Source organism: Scatophagus argus, chromosome 7 (assembly GCF_020382885.2).
Source record: "Scatophagus argus isolate fScaArg1 chromosome 7, fScaArg1.pri, whole genome shotgun sequence".
In the NCBI taxonomy this organism is placed as follows: domain Eukaryota; kingdom Metazoa; phylum Chordata; class Actinopteri; family Scatophagidae; genus Scatophagus; species Scatophagus argus.
Window position 1 is genome coordinate 10109306 of NC_058499.1, and position 15630 is coordinate 10124935.

At 41.8% G+C, this 15630-nt stretch overlaps 2 protein-coding genes across 8 annotated transcripts; one reads left to right on the top strand and one right to left on the bottom strand.

Annotated features, from left to right (window-relative positions):
• The first annotated feature begins 3390 nt into the window (after positions 1-3390).
• On the top strand, positions 3391-6781 carry ppp1r32 (protein phosphatase 1, regulatory subunit 32). 6 transcript variants are annotated; one of them, XM_046395341.1, is made up of 12 exons: positions 3393-3512; positions 3781-3955; positions 4075-4156; positions 5179-5341; positions 5436-5481; positions 5580-5680; positions 5806-5871; positions 5979-6065; positions 6145-6210; positions 6316-6407; positions 6517-6609; positions 6695-6781. In XM_046395341.1, exons 2-12 carry the CDS (start codon positions 3856-3858, stop codon positions 6711-6713), a joined length of 915 nt encoding a protein of 304 aa, XP_046251297.1. In that variant the 5' UTR covers positions 3393-3512; positions 3781-3855; the 3' UTR covers positions 6714-6781. The 6 variants fall into 6 exon arrangements, with proteins under 6 accessions (XP_046251299.1, XP_046251298.1, XP_046251297.1 ...); XM_046395338.1 differs by having other exon boundaries at positions 3394-3512; positions 6313-6407; XM_046395339.1 differs by having other exon boundaries at positions 3403-3512; positions 3834-3955; positions 6313-6407.
• Positions 6782-8366: 1585 nt separating this feature from the next.
• Positions 8367-11634, bottom strand: LOC124062500 (leucine-rich repeat-containing protein 10B). Of its 2 annotated transcripts, XM_046395304.1 has the most exons (3): positions 11522-11619; positions 11186-11399; positions 8367-10997 (listed from the first exon to the last, which is right to left on the bottom strand). In XM_046395304.1, the coding sequence occupies exon 3, from the start codon at positions 10792-10794 to the stop codon at positions 9580-9582; it is 1215 nt and encodes a 404-aa protein (XP_046251260.1). In that variant the 5' UTR covers positions 10795-10997; positions 11186-11399; positions 11522-11619; the 3' UTR covers positions 8367-9579. The 2 variants fall into 2 exon arrangements, with proteins under 2 accessions (XP_046251260.1, XP_046251259.1); XM_046395303.1 differs by having other exon boundaries at positions 11186-11634.
• Positions 11635-15630: the final 3996 nt, after the last annotated feature.

A 15630-nucleotide genomic window follows, 5' to 3' on the forward strand; every position in this document is an offset into this window, starting at 1 on the left:
TCAACAGAAAATTCATTTACATCCATTTTGAGAATGGATCACTGAAGTCCATGTTAGGAGGATGGTTCTTGGGATTGCACCACCTTGACTCAGACTGAAATCACTCAACAGCTATCAGATGCATAGCGATCCTCTAACTTTTAACGTAGCATCATCATCAGGTCAAAAATGTAATTTGTCTATTACTTTATGAACTAACCTGCAAAAGTAATGGTGATAGTAGCAGACCTTTAGTCTCACCCACAACAAAATGTGAGCAGGGTTGTCCACGTACTTTTGGCCACATGGTTTATCTTGGTCACACATAGACATTCAGTGTAATTAAACTGCAACATAAATAATTAGAAACTGCACTGACACTGTTCCAATTTAACTGTTCCACCATTTGCTGATAGAGGCGGCAATTTGCAAAGGTTGTTTTGCCGTCGAGAGCAATTAAAAATGTATAGTCCAGCTCTGCGCTGAGCAACACATTAGTCAGCATGAAGGTAAATGAATCACACAGCTACATGCCACACTCTGAAGGAATTTTTCATCCCATTTTCAAGGATGATGACAGATTGTCTCATTAATTAGCTTCTGCATTGTTCATACAGTTCGGTTCATTTCTGATATCTCGCACTTCAGTTCAACAGCTGTGTGTGTATTTCAGGCAGGCATATACAGTAAAAACATTCAAAAAACATTTCTTGCCGCATCAAACATGACAGTGAAATAGATTGGCTGCATTTAATGTAATCAGTTTCTCATCAAGTTACAGAATAGCCTTGCACGTCTCAGGAGATGTCCGCATCTTATTTTACACCTGAATCCCCCTCTGCTCGTGACACTCTGCCTCCTTAGCATTGCACACACACACCAAAGCTGACTTGAAATGGAAAAAAAAAGGTGACAATGCAATTTACTCCAAACCATCTGTGCCAGATTTGCCTATTAAGTACAGGAGTCCAAAAGGAAGAAGGAAGGAGATAAAACCCAGAACAGAGAGGCGGTGGAGCAGAGAGAGAACCTCTGAGACCTGACAGACAAAGACGGGTCTTAGCGTATGAGCTGTGTCTTTATGTCTCTCTAAATATTAATTCCATGCTATTCTAAGGCAGACACAGAAGCATATTACTGAACTGACAGAGAAACCCAGAGCAGAAGAGTATCAGGAGCAGAGCTGGGCAGGAAACACAGACGGGCGCTGAGCCAGCCGAGCTCCTGCAGACAGGGGTGGAAGTTTCGTCCCTCCCTGAACTACAACAGACGGCTGCAGGCAAGCCAAGCGCATCAACTCGACGGGAGACCCTTGCTTGCATCACCTCCATCTATTTTTAGAACCACTGCACCCACCTTTTTTTCCCATCTTCTAACCTCCCTCTGTATTCTAAGTGGTATCTCAAGTACAAAGTGTTGCAGAAGGTGCAGCGTTTTTGCTCCCCCCACCCCTGCATTATTGTGTATTTGATCAAGGATCTGGCCTATAACTGGGCCTGCAGTCATGTTGCATGTGAATTAAGCAGATTGCTCTGAACAATCAAGCAGAGGAGCTGAGACTCTTCAGGTTTTCATTTCAAACATAGTACAGCAGGTGCTTCCACTGATCAGTTCCTCCTCTCTGACTCTCTGGCTGAAGTTGTTCTAATAAGTGAAATCATCTGGATATGTAATCTTTGGCTGGAACGAAAATAGACCCGTTGTCTCTTCCTGCTGTATGGATCCCTGTGAATTTATAATTGGAAATACCAATAATGTGCGCATTGTGTTTAAAAGAAAAGAAGCAGGAAATGAGACTGTCAGTTTCAATGATGCAGGCGTTTCCCTGTAGTTATTTTTTGGAGAAGATAATGAACAGTTCCAGGCTTGGCACGACAGCATGTCAAGCAAGAGAGGCGGTAGAACGGCAGCACAAGCAACAGCTTGGTAAAGATAGGCTCTGTCGAGTGCCAGAGTTGGACAGATGGAGGGAAGAAAGGGAGCAAGAAGTGATGTGACAGAGGTGAACATGTTGTGTGAGTCCAAGGAAATGAGACGAAAAGCGAAGGAATGGGAAGTGAGAATTAAAGGAAATGTGCAGAAATGATGTGACTGTTGTTGGCGATCCACAGGGTGAGCTGGTTGTTATGGAAAAACCCCAGTTAGGTTTTATACACTGTAATTCAAAGTCCCACCTCCTAGTGAAACAGTGGGGAGAAAAAAACACAGTGTTTGAAAGGTTCATCCTGTGTGTTTGAAGAGTGTGTGGGATCTCTGATATAAAGCAGAGGTTGTGTAAGATTGAATGGATAGCAATCAAACTGTTTAATCACTTTAATAGATAAACCCCCCCTGTTGGGGTTTAATTAGTTAGAATATGCCCGTGTCCAGTTCAGATTGTCTGTCCTAATGTCCTGATTACACCAGGAGGCGAATATCTTCCAGATTAAATTGAGATGCACATGTAGATATTTGCAGATGTATATATGATGTTGGGACATTTTGTCCTGCTAGCAGTGGTGGATGATAACACCCTGTCTGGGAGGAACATTTTTATCAAGGCATCATGCAAATTTCAAGCCATCCATCATTTTTTACATAACCTTTTATCTTTTGTGGGATAGACTGAAATCAGAGTCACTGTGGCATCACACTGCCATCCAGTGGACACATGGGGAAACTGTCCAGTCCGGTGAGTATGGTTGTTAGTAGGGCAGATGTGATAAAGTAATTATTTACATTTAAATGAAAGTAATACAGTAAAAACAAATACCTTAAACAAAATGAGTTGTGAAAGTATTTGTGTAGAAATAATTAGCCCAGTAGTGCAACTCTGAAATTCTTATTAAAGCATTACAGTGTGTGTGTGTGTGTGTGTGTGTGTGTGTGTGTGTGTGTGTACTGTACATAATGTAATAAATATTAAGTCTTATGGTTTGCTCTACTTTTATGCCTCCTATTTAGCATTCATAATCACCATATATAAACATCTAATAAACATGCCATAAGGTAGCTCTAAGCAGTTTAAATTTGATGATGTAGTATAGTCAACAACGTTAACTCCTGCGAATCGTTCATAACTGGATGCTGGTAAACAAACTGTGATTGACGATACAACAGTAAAAATGACATAAAATGTAAATACTGTGCATAAATTACTTGAAGATATCTCTCCCCAGGGAGTACTTCTGCCCTTACTATGACTGTAGAGTAACTTAATTTATGATCAGCTAAAAAAATATATTGGGATTTTTGTGTTTAAGACCAAAGATAAACACACACGGTAGTGTTTAATTCTGTTCCACTTGAATGTTGTATAACATTTCCTGATTCAACATTAAATAATCCAGAGGATGCAGTCATGATCAATTAACTTGACAGTTAAAGAGATAAAGCATAGGTGTGATGTACAGCCGAGACATGGTCTGATGTTGACTGTAACGCAGTCGGCTCTCATGTCGCTGTCCTGGAGCTGAATCTCCTAGCAACACAGACCTGTTTACCTACAAAACCACAACAAGACTGAGAGCTGAGCTGACATCCTGGACTCACAGGTACGTCTGGGGAGCAAAGTAAGCTTTACTCCACTGTGGATTTTCATTCCAGAGTAGTTTATATCCGTTGTGAATAAAAAAAATAAGTGCAATTGTACTGCGACCCTGTCATCTTAAACTCTGCTCCTCTGACAGCTTTTCATAAATGAAGCACTTACTGCATTATTTGTAATCACTTTTCCAGTGTTCTTCTGAATACTGACAAACCTAAAAAAAACAAGAAAAAAAGGAGTTTCACCTCGTTTGCTGTTTTTATTTGTGATTACAGCCCTGTGCACATGTCCAGAGGATTTTTGCAATCCATCATTGTTGTCACTGAAGGTTTCCATTACAGCAGTCACATATGGCTGAGCAGAGGAGGACAGTCATGTCAACTGTTGGAGCAACAGGCAGCAGGGGACGACTGGCCAGCAACACAGGCAAACTCTACAACACTTCCTGTGGTGAGAGAGTGTGTGCTGAGGGGCAAGATTTTGTTTTGCATCAAAGGGCTCAGTCAGTAATTGTCAGCATAAGCAGTAATAACTTTAAGTGAATTTCTCTTCTTTCTTCGGACATCCAGGTGGGACTGGCTTCACAGCAAACCAGAGGCCTGCAATATATTACAAGCCCAGTTTGGACCACACTGACAACCCTCACTTTGGGTAAGTGTCAGAGCAGGTGAGGATTGAACTTAGGTGCTTAACAGCTGCTTTGTAGTCTGCTTTGAAGGTCCCTCACAGGTGTTTTCAGTTACCTGGGCTGATTAGGTGGAAGGTGGGTGGAGCCGTGATGAGAATTACATGTGTTATCAAACTGTGTGTACAAGTAAGTAAAGATAAAAACTGTCCCAGTTGTCAAGTGAAGGAAGAGAAGAAGTCTGGGCACCACTCGTTTAATAGCATCTGGCCATGCAAATCATTTTCTAATTAGTTTTCCAAATCCGGTTTTACAGTACTGGTATTGTGAATGCTGGCTCACTGTCACACTGTCATGACTTAATGGGGCATTTAAATTCTTAATGTCATTAGTAACACCTGTGCTTCTCCTCAAATGTCTGCTGTAAGAAAACAGCTAATGATAGAGATGGTGTTTGTCCCGCCCAGACAGCTACAAAAAAAGCTAAGTAGGAAATACATGAAACATGCTAATACGATCCTGAGAAAAGGTGCAATCTGGTAAAATTATTAAATTTGTGTACACTAACATGTGTGAGTTAACAAAGTTGACTGCCCAGAAACAATGTTCTTATTAATCCAGTCAGTGTGCAAATATTTTCTGTTATATAGCTGCTGTAAAAATGTTGCTCTGTTTTAAATCAAACTTTTCATTGCAAACCAAACCATATTAACCTGTGTTGTAGGGGTAGAGGCAGAAATCTTAGGGATGGATAATCTTTAAGGACCCGCACAGTAAATCCTCAGAGGTGATCTTAGTCATTTTAACTCATTAGTCATCTTCTCATAAAATGGCAGATTAAACTAAAGCTGCTATCTGCATGGCTCCATACTCCTAGATAGCACTGGGTTAACATTTTAATAGAACAGGATTTCTCGAGCCCTTTTTGTATATCAACTTCATGAACTGATTCATTTTCATGCAAACAGTCTGACTGTGATAAACAAAGTGCTTGTTCCTCTCAAAAAGCCTGTTAGCTCAAACGCAGGTGTGTTGTTTTTGTCTACAGACTCCTGTTATCTGACAGTTTCGTGTCTCAAACTCAGCGGGACTACCAGCCTCACATCCGGTCTGATTGTTCAGGGTCTTTGCCGAACATCGTTAGCAAACCGAGAGCGAGCGGCTTCCATCAGCTGAGGAGTCATCAAACAACAGTGACTGAGGAGGGGAAGGTAGGACTTAACGGCGGGTAAACACAACAACATAACAGATGTTGAGGAGTGACACGTGATGGTGAATTATCTGTCTTCACAATTATCTCTTCAGACAGAATACCGAAACGCATTCGTGCCACATCATCTCACACCAGCAGGTAATATAAATGGAGGTATATGTGAATTTAAAGTTTTGTGAAATACAAAAGCACCATTTTATCGCCTGGCTTCTCATGACCTGCTGCACCTCCTCCAGTTTCTCATAACCATGTGACTGTGGGGCCAAAAGGAGAAAGTGGTTTCACTGAGGGAGCAGAGCTTCAGCTAAACACATTTCAGGAGAGAAAACAATGCCCAGTAAGTACAGTAAACAGTCATTAAACGAGTCTATATTTACATCTGTAATCAGTATGTACCCCAGTTACCTGTGGTCTGTCTTTCCTCGAGCAATGTTTACTTTTTTGTCTTTGGCTGATGTTCAGGTTGAACCTCACCAGACTCACAGCTCAGTGATGAAAAGTGACTTCACGCCGCCGTCTATTCTGCAGGTTTGCCCACAGAACTTCTCTCACTTTGACCTCTCCTTTAAGAGGATCTATTATCGTTTTTCACAGACCGTCAGCTCTAGCAGTGCGTTTCTGTGCTTGTGTTTGAGGGCACTGAGGACAGACCAGGCGTGTGCAGCCGTTCCTCTCGAGAAACAGGATTCACTCGAGGTGCCGTTGCCCCCCTGGCCTGTCCGGTCAGTAGTGATCTGCTCCCAGTCTGCTGTAATAGATTTTAATGATCTCACTTTAACACCCTTCCCTCTGTTCTTCTAGTCTTCTCTTCTGCCGTCACCCCAAAGTAATAGTAATGCACCAACTCAGATAACCATTGGAAAAAAGGTGAAATATTTGACATATTTCTATATATTTTCTCCTTTATCCTTTCTTGTTATCGGTTGATGCTGTTGACTATTGTTTTTACTCTGTTGTTGTGGTTTCTAGCAGCCCACAGGGTTTGTTCTCAATGCTCCAAACAATCAGGTTTTCCCTATCACTCCTTTTGATGGATCACACTTCACTACACATTATAAGAGCATGTAAGTGTGTTTAATACTTTCATAATACTAAGATTAACCAGCTGGAATGAAATATCGCAGGAACCTGTTGTTTGTCAGATATCCAGTTAAAAATATCATTATTTGACAGGTTCTGTCATCGTGCTGATTTTGAAAAAGTGAAATCTGTGGGAATCATCAGTACAAAAATGGACAGCGGTTACAACCGCCGAGACCTGGACAGGTACGCAAACAAGTTCTACACGTTAACCCCCACCATGAATACATTTTCTGTGACTCACTTGACCCTGTTTTTGTTAATTTTACAGGTTCATCTTAAAGGGTTAAACCTTCATATGCCTTGGGTGGTACCTGCATGACAATCACAAAAATAAAAACTGCAGTTTTCTTGTTAACTCAATACTCTCAGTGCATTAAAAGAGACATTTGTGCAGAAATAAACGAGTACAAGTGTAAGTACACTTACACGAGTAAGACCTGTTGCTGTATTACATTTCCTTAAAACCCTAATCACTCCCCGTCTGTGCTCTACCACAATAGTGCTGTCAAAAGAAAAACAGCTAATTTTCATCTCTTTGTGAAATCCTTTTTGTGTGAGTTGAAAAGCAGCCAGTCAGACAGCTGTGTGATCTGAGTCGTACGAAAGCCAAGGACGGAGTGAGGGAGATGATGTGTTGTCTCTGACCGCCTCACTGTCGCTGACCTACAGAGAATGAGAGGAGTGTAAACTAATGAGCAAAATAATTACACTTGCTCTGAGTACGGCGCTGATTCCCACCGACGTCTGCGGTGTGTCAAACTGTTCTGCCACCCACAGCTGTGGAACGAGCAGCAGAGTACGGACCGACGAGGAGGGCCGAGTTTCCAGAGGCACATGTCATACGCTATAGCATTATGCTATACACCTACTGAGGGCCAAGTCTCAGTAACTGCAGCGGCTTTACGTTATCAACACAAAACTGCTGTGCCAAAACAAGAAAAACATAAAACCACAATCCAGAGTGACTGCGAAAAAAATTGTTGATACTGGATAAACCGCGTAGATCATGTTTAATTAGCTGCCTGTACATCTCCCTGAGGTGAACAGTGAAATAATATGCTTAATGCAAACTCTGTCATTCCAACACTTTGATCCAGACTGACATATCTCAATAATAGTGGATCTGTTCGTGTTCCACAGAGAATTAATCCTCCTGACTTTCCTCTAGTGTCACCAGCAAGCTGTCAGTCATACTGACATATCTGAGGTATTGGCACAAATTTTGGTGCCGATATTCATACCCCCCTCAAAGTGAATTTAACTTTGGTGATCCTTCAGCATTTCCTTTCGACATTTCTTTTTGTCTGATACTTTATTTTAGCATCAAATATCTGCTAAACTAACGACATTCCCTCAGCCTCTAACGCTTAGTGCTAACTAGCAAGCCTTGAAATTCTGAAAAGCTAAATCACAATGGTAAACATCGCACCTGCTAAATGTTAGCACGTTAGCATTGTCACTGTAAGTACTGTTAGCATGCTATGTCAGCCACGTTAGCATCAGCATTGATTTCAAAGCAACATCACACAAAACTGACAGCAAAAAAGCCAAAATATTCTCTGGTTCCAGTTTAGTCAGTGTGAGAATTTTCTACTTTTCTTCATAATATAAGATGACTACAGTAACTAAGTTTCTTTAGTTAGAAGATGTTGGGAATCAGTTTTTTTTTTAATGTTTTGTCACATTTCATCAATTTAACAATTGATCTACTGATCAAGAAAATGGTTTTCATATTAATTGCTAATAATAATTGTCACCCTCAGCTTTAGAAAAACAGCAATTAAACTAATAATACTAATACATTTTCTTTTTAATGTTATTGTGAATACATTTATGTACATGACTGGCTATTTTTGGTCATTTTATAGGCCAATCAGTTAATTAAATGAGATTCAGCTGTGATTCACTCAGCAGATTCATCAAAAATAAAAATGCTCATTAGTTGCATGCCTAGACATAACACAGATACCCTTACATACATTTAAAATATGTGATTTTCTTTGTATAAAAAAAATGGGATTCTTGCATTAAGCATTTAAAAACTGAAGGAAAAGCGATCATCAGTTTAAGTCTGTACTGTTTTCCAAGCACAGACACAGGAGTCGAGGCACACTGCTACATGAGCGTGAGCATAAATATTTCAGCACTGGGGATAAATATTTCACTCTTTCATTGAGATGTGAGAAAAAGATACGTGGAGGCAAGGAGGATTGGATTACATACGAGCCCCAAATGAATAATGAGTGCAGTGATGAGAGGAGATCAAGGGCCGAGTTTGCTTCATCTTTTCTGCACAGGTAGAAAAGGTGTAGTCGCCGACAAAAAGGAATGTACAAGGGTCACAATGGACCTGAGTCTCTGACCTGCAGAGGGCTTCAGGTTTTTTTTTTATTTGAATAATAAGCTCCTATTTGAGTTTTTGTGAGTCCATTTCACATCTGGAGGCCTCCCTATGGACTCACCTTTTATGGTGAGGCACCCCAGCTATTCATCCCTCTAATAATCCTGCTCGTCTCCCTCTCTTTCTTGGCACTGACATCCACTAACTGCTTACACAACACTGACAAGGGTTGGGGGTTGTGTTTAGCATGCCATAAATATTATGTAAATCTAAATCCAATACACACATTTACATGGGTGCACAGTCTGGGTTTTTAAAAATAGCAATGAGACAAGGTGAGGTGCACTGGCAGGCACATAAAACAGACACTGGCCATGATGTGTGGAAACACTACAGTGTGTGAGTCATGTAAACAGTAGCTGCCACTTTCACCGGTTCCCAATTATGACATTTTTTCCCATAAATGATTGACACTGACTTCACGGGCTGAGTTAATATTTAATAACGGAAGACTTAATCTCCTGTGTGCACTCACAAAACAACCCTAAAGTAAAACAGCCAGACACACTGCTCACACACACACACACACACACACACCACCTGAGTCCTGCTCTGATTTGGTCATTTGCAGCTGATTGAGATGTCACAGGTGCTGTCTGTTCACAGTTTCATAATGCCTCAAACTTCATTTATTTTCACAGTTAAAGGTATATTAGGAATTAGCAGCACAGCTAAGAAAAGTCCCACCCTCACCCTCTCATTCACCTCCACCTGCCTGCAGACCGTTTGAGTATAGATGTATGAGGGCTTCTTCATTCCCCTTCATCTTGTCTGTCTGTGTCCTCCAGCTCCTCATACTCGTAGTCCATCTGAGCCCTGTCATACTCCAGCTCCTCTCCCTCATACTCAAACCCCTCTCCCTCACATATCAGCTCCTCCGTCTCATATTCAACCCCCTCCTCATCATATTCAAGCTCGGCTCCATCGTATTCAGTGAGTGGCAGCTCCGCATCCTCCTCCTCTGCCTTTGTTTCTTCCTCTTTAATGTCCGTGTCCCCTGAGGTCACTGGAGCTTCGTTTGCTGCTTGCTTTGAGTTGGAACCGCTGTTCTTCAGGATGCCGTGAATCACCGGCTCCTCTCCTGCCAGAGCCAACTCTTCGGCCTCTTTCTCTGCTGCCCTTCGTCGTCTCTCTTTCCTGGCCTCACGCTCCTCCAAGAACTCTGCAGCACCTTCCCCGACAACAAGGACCTCCTCGCCCACTTTAGGAGGGTTGTCCACTGGGTTGTGGTCATAGGAGAACAGGCGCAAGGCTTGGAGACGCTTCAGGCTGGGAAACTCTGATATTTTGTTGCGGTCCAGGTCTAATATCTCCAGGTTCTCCATGCGCAGCAGGACTTTGGGGAAGGTTTGAAAGCGGTTCCCGTAGAGCCATAATCCCCTCAATGCCTCCATATGCCAGAGGTCAGGGGGCAGCGTCTTCAGCCGGTTGTCCCCAATCTGAAGGGACTTGAGGTGGGGCAGGTCATAGAGCTCTCGTGGAAACCTCTGGAAGTAGTTGCTCTCTATCCACAGGCAACGCAGACTCTGCAGGTTCTTCAGCTCAGGCGGGAGGCTCATCAGCCGGTTGCTGCCCAGATAGAGGCGAGTGAGGTGAGTGAGCTGGCAGACGGCTAAAGGGACGTCCTCCATCTTGTTGAAGTCGAGGGCAAGTATCCGAAGACCTTGCAGATGGGAGATGCTGTCTGGCAGGGTGCGCAAGCTGTTTCCACATGCATACAGTTTCTCCAGATGCATCAATCCGCAAACACGTGAAGGCAAACGCTTAAATTTACAGTAGCTCAGATCCAGCACAGGATCCCCACTCTCAAACATCTCCTCGACCCCGAGTGGAAGCTCTTCCTCCTCCTCCACCTCCTCCTCCTCTGTCTTTTTCTTCTTCTCTGAGACTTCTGCCCCCTCGCCATCCATTCCCCCCTCCCCTCCTCCTTCTTCTTCCTCTTCTCCCTTCCTGGCCGAGTTGCCCATGTTGTGGCCTGACTGACTGTGAGTCAGGAAAGAGTCATTTGATGGGGTAGTGTCTGTGACAAGTCAACTCCCAGTCTGGGAGCTGCTACTGTTTTGTAGCTGGACCCACCGGCTGTGAACAGCATCATGGTCCGGACCGATTAACACTCTTGCCGCCATGCCACAGCATTTTGTCAGGTGTCTCTTCGTCCCTTCATCTACAGCTTGATCAGAAAACACCAGCAGAAAATATCTAACAAACTGTGGAGTAATAGTAATGATAGTAGTAGTAATAGTAATAGTAGTAGTAGTAGTAGTAGTAGTAGTAATAGTAGTAATAGTGCTGCTGGTAGCTGAGCTCAACAAAGTAGAGCTGAATTTTGAGTTGAAACTGAATTCTTGCCGTCCTTACCCTTTCCTCTGCTCTTTAACTTCCTTGAGGCTTTTAAGAGATCGATAACATGACGGCTTCGAGGTCACCTGTTCACGTGATCCGGTCTCGGTGGCAGAACAGTGCAGGGGGGTCAAAAAAAAGTGCCACTTTAGGACACTAATCGTCAGTGTGCTGCGCCTCCTCCTGCCGGGTGTCGGTGGATAAGCTCACAGTGTGCGCACAGCTCAGTGACCTGGCCGCCGGCAAAGAGAAAAAACAGTTAATGGAAGTCTGTCCACTAGTTAATGCAGTTGCACCCCATTAGAGGACGAGGTCTACCGGAGTTATAATCCGCGCTGGAGAAAGAAATCGCACATTTCGAGAAACCTGCAGCTCGGACTGCCTGAGCGACTCCTGATGTTGGCCGCTATTCTACCTCAGTGGAGCGGTTTACATTGAACTGCTGCCTCCCCCCTCCGTCACCGTAACAGAGGGCATTCACATCACATGGTCAGTGTGTGTGTGTGTGTGTGTGTTTTAAAAGAGGAAGTCCTCTAAAAAAAACTTTGTCTCCCATCACTCACGTTTTCAACACGTATTTTAAAGCAGTTTTAAGGAAAATGCAGCACATGTTTATTATTTATTAAGATTGTTATTATGACATACACAGGCTTATGTACATTGACTTTTTATTTTTGCTTTTTGTTTGCTTTGTTGGATTCATGCAATGTCTTATATTGTATGTAAGAATTTTTTTCATCTGTTTTATCCTTTATTTATTATTTCCTTTATTCTGTTATCTCTGTCAAAGCACTGTGTATTGTGCAGTACTGTCATGCCTTCACTACTATCACAAAGTCAAATAGTGTTTTAGTGCAGTTTTACTCAATATTACTAAAATATTTCCATGTTGTGCTTCTTTAAACTTCTTTCTCTGGTGCATTTACTTGACAGTCATGAGTGAAAAAATAAATTCAGTTTCTAAAAATACTGTTACATTTTTAATGCAAATCTGGTGCATGCAGCCATACTTTTATCTATATAGTTGTATTGCTGCTTCTAAGTAAAGGATCAGAATATTTCTTACACTACTGTAAATACATAATTACACATAATACATCATTACAGACCGGTAATCATCGCACAGTCTCCTGGATGTTCTGAAGATGATCATCCCAGTGCTGCTTTAGTTTCAGGGGGCGTTTGTAGACAAATGAAAAAGCTGTGATGACACACAACAGATTCAGAAATAACAAAAATAACCTGTATATGAGCCCTGAAATGTTCAATCTGAGACCAATGTAAGAAGTACTTATTCATTAACAGGATAAGCAGTATTTTATGTCTGTTTTCTTGAGGTATTTTATTGATATTAATAATAAATGTGCTGTTAAAGTTTGACCAAATGCCAATAACTGTGTCGTTTTTTTCTTGCACACACAGATAGCCAGAAAAACAACTAAAATGCAGTTCAGATTGACATGAATGTGACACGACTAAAATGTATTCATACACTGTGGCTCAAAATAGCTCAGAAATTTGGATGAGCCAAGAGCAAGTTTTAAATAAAAGGACAATGGCAGCCACAGCTCAAGCTAACTTTATTCAGAGAGGAATTTTCACATCCTCTCCTGCTCATAACAACACATAAATACTCCGTTACCACACCGCATCGTGATGAGTGCGGTGCATTTACTCAAAGTGCAATTACAGGGTCCTTATACTTCACTTGGGCAGTTCCATTTTATGCTTCAGTACTTTGTACTTCATTTCAGTGGGGAAACATTATACTTTTTACTGCACTGCATTGTTTGAATGTTTTACTAACTCGTTGTATTGCAGATGAAAATCTTACAGATGAAAAATACAATCTACATACAAAATATGATGTATTATTATAGACCTTATAGACCAACTACATTACACTGCTGCTTACACGGTAATAAACGAGCATTACTAATGATCCAATAATGCTTTAATAAAAATATATCAATAACACAACAGTAATATAAGAACTCATATAAGAACAATACAAGAACTACTAAAATATGTGAACTACTCAGCACAGAACAGCCCTGATCTGCTCTGAGTTGCTACTTAACATGCATTTGGGCACTGAAGTAAATGCAGGAGATGTGGTATTTTTACACTGTGATTACTGCCATTTTTACTTGAGCAAAAGCTCTGAATACTTCTGACACTATATAGCAGGAATAAGCATTTGCATATCAAAGGTCAGAGTACTCATTTGTAAAACGTAGCCTCTGAAATTATTAACATGTTTTTATTGTTTTATTGTCCAGGTGGTGCTTTGACAGAAACTACTTATCTACTGTTGGACAGTTTAATTATCTTTAAAAGTGACACGTTTCAGCCCCGTGTAGAGAACTACAAAGTACAATATTTCCCCTCTGAAGTGCAGGAGAGAGGAAAGTTTAGCAAAATGTAAATACTCAAGTCAAGAACCACAAAATTGTCCTAAATACACTTAGTCACCCTCTGCATCTGACTTTATTGAATACTTGACAATAGCCGACAGGTTTTCTGACTGACAGCCTGTTTCGTTGGCTGTGATACTGAAGTAAAGCCTGGAAAAGCTGCTGGGGTCAGATGTGCAGCGCTTCTGTCAGCCTGATGAGCTGTGGCAGAAGAAATGGACAAACGGGGAGACAGGCTGCATGCTGCTTGAGGATAATCCTGTCTGATATGCTGGAGACCAAAAGAGCTGATTTGCAAATTTCTGCATCGCATTGAAACGACCCTGAAATGACACAATGGACTGTAAGCATCAGATAGACAGACAGACAGACAGACACCTCGGGCAGTGGATGGATGTCACTGTGGAGGTGAATGTGTTGAATGCAGATGAAGCTCTGCTTGGCCCCACCGACATGGGAAGTACAGTAAACTAACTAAGTAGTACTGCTAAACTAACAACTAAGAAGTACTGCTAAACTAACAAACAGTAAAAGGAAAACTCGAGCAAATGTTTGCCTTATTATAAATAGTAATTTTTTTCCTTGTGTACCAAGAACACATCATTAATAATGAAATAACACATTTATCAGGCGTGCTTACATGTATTTCTTGATGTAACATAACCGACTGCTGCTGCATCCTCGGGTTAAATGAGGACAAAGAAGGTGTCTGTTAAAGGAACACATCTGCCCCATCTGCTGGTAGAAGTGGGAACTGCAACACCTCTATTTATTAATGAGATGATGACCAGACTCCTCATTTTCAGCTGTAAAAGCTAAAGCGTTGATGATGGCAAGAGTCTTAAAAATGATGCAATTGTTGACACCTACTGATCACTGAAGTCCCATTGGAGTCAAACAACAATTTGAAAAATGATGATCGCTTAGACACACAGAAAACATATTCGAACTACATGTAAATATCTTAAAAGGTGCCCCCCTCCAAACCAGCTAAAACAGGCAAGACAAAATTATTTCGTTTGAAAGAGTGAATAATAAAAATTGTCCTTTCCCTGCAATATTTAGCATTTAGATTTGTCAAAAAGGCAGGACCATAAGTTATATGATATATATTGACATGTAATATATTACATTATGTCTTAAGGCATGTTTTACACATGTAGTGGACCACTGAGACCATTGCTAATATTCTAAAGAAAAAAACGACCTCTTCACCCATTAGCCTGGAATTACCTCAACATGTTAAGTAAAACTTAATAATAAATCATTATTATTGTTGTTGTTAAAAATAATGAGTTTGATTGCATTGCTTAGTCATTTTAAGTATATTATACTATTATTCAGGTATCACTGTTTACAGAAGCACCTTAAGGTGAACAGACTTCAATATAATCAGTTTTGAGCATGGACCACAGGCCCCCTTTCCAGATTTTACCTGGCTGATTTGCTCCACTTGATCGGGCACAATCAGGACTTGTTTAATGACCAAATAAACAATGGTCAAGTGTTTTACACACCGTCCGTCCTGAGCTATCAGTTCCTGTGCTGCAGCAGCCTTCCACTTCTCCAGCTCCACTGGCTCACCAGTCTCTCTTCTGGCCTCCAGTCCTACGCTTGTCATCAACCATCTAAGTATCCGTTTGCAGCTTCTGGAGTGGTCCCACCTACATTGCTGGCCTCCTGACCAGCCCCACTGCAGTCACTGGCCTCTAGTTCATCCTCCAGTGCTGCTCCACCCAATCTGCAGGTCCACCTGCTTGTCCCTCAGAGTGGCACCACCTATTTGCTCGTCCTCCTACCCCTGCTCTGTCCTTGTGCCCTGCCTTGTGGTTGTTCTCCAGACCAGCTCCAGCCATCCGTCCTGCCCCCAGTCGTCCTCCTGAGATCTCCCGTTCATGTCTAGTTTTTCCTTGTGCCTCTGAATCCCCTCATATCTGCACCCCTCCAGACAGCCTCCCTCACAACCTTTCCCCCAGTCAAGCTGCACAGTTTTGAGATGCATGCAGTTTATTTATTTATTCTACTTATACTACTTCTGGCTACTAC

Coding starts and splice junctions, on each gene's coding strand:
- ppp1r32 (XM_046395338.1), top strand. CDS start 3,856: ATGGCTGAGCAGAGGAGGACAGTCATGTCAACTGTTGGAGCAACAGGC. Junction 3,956..4,074: donor ACTCTACAACACTTCCTGTG/GTGAGAGAGTGT, acceptor TCGGACATCCAG/GTGGGACTGGCTTCACAGCA. Junction 5,681..5,805: donor AGGAGAGAAAACAATGCCCA/GTAAGTACAGTA, acceptor GCTGATGTTCAG/GTTGAACCTCACCAGACTCA.
- LOC124062500 (XM_046395303.1), bottom strand. CDS start 10,794: ATGGGCAACTCGGCCAGGAAGGGAGAAGAGGAAGAAGAAGGAGGAGGG.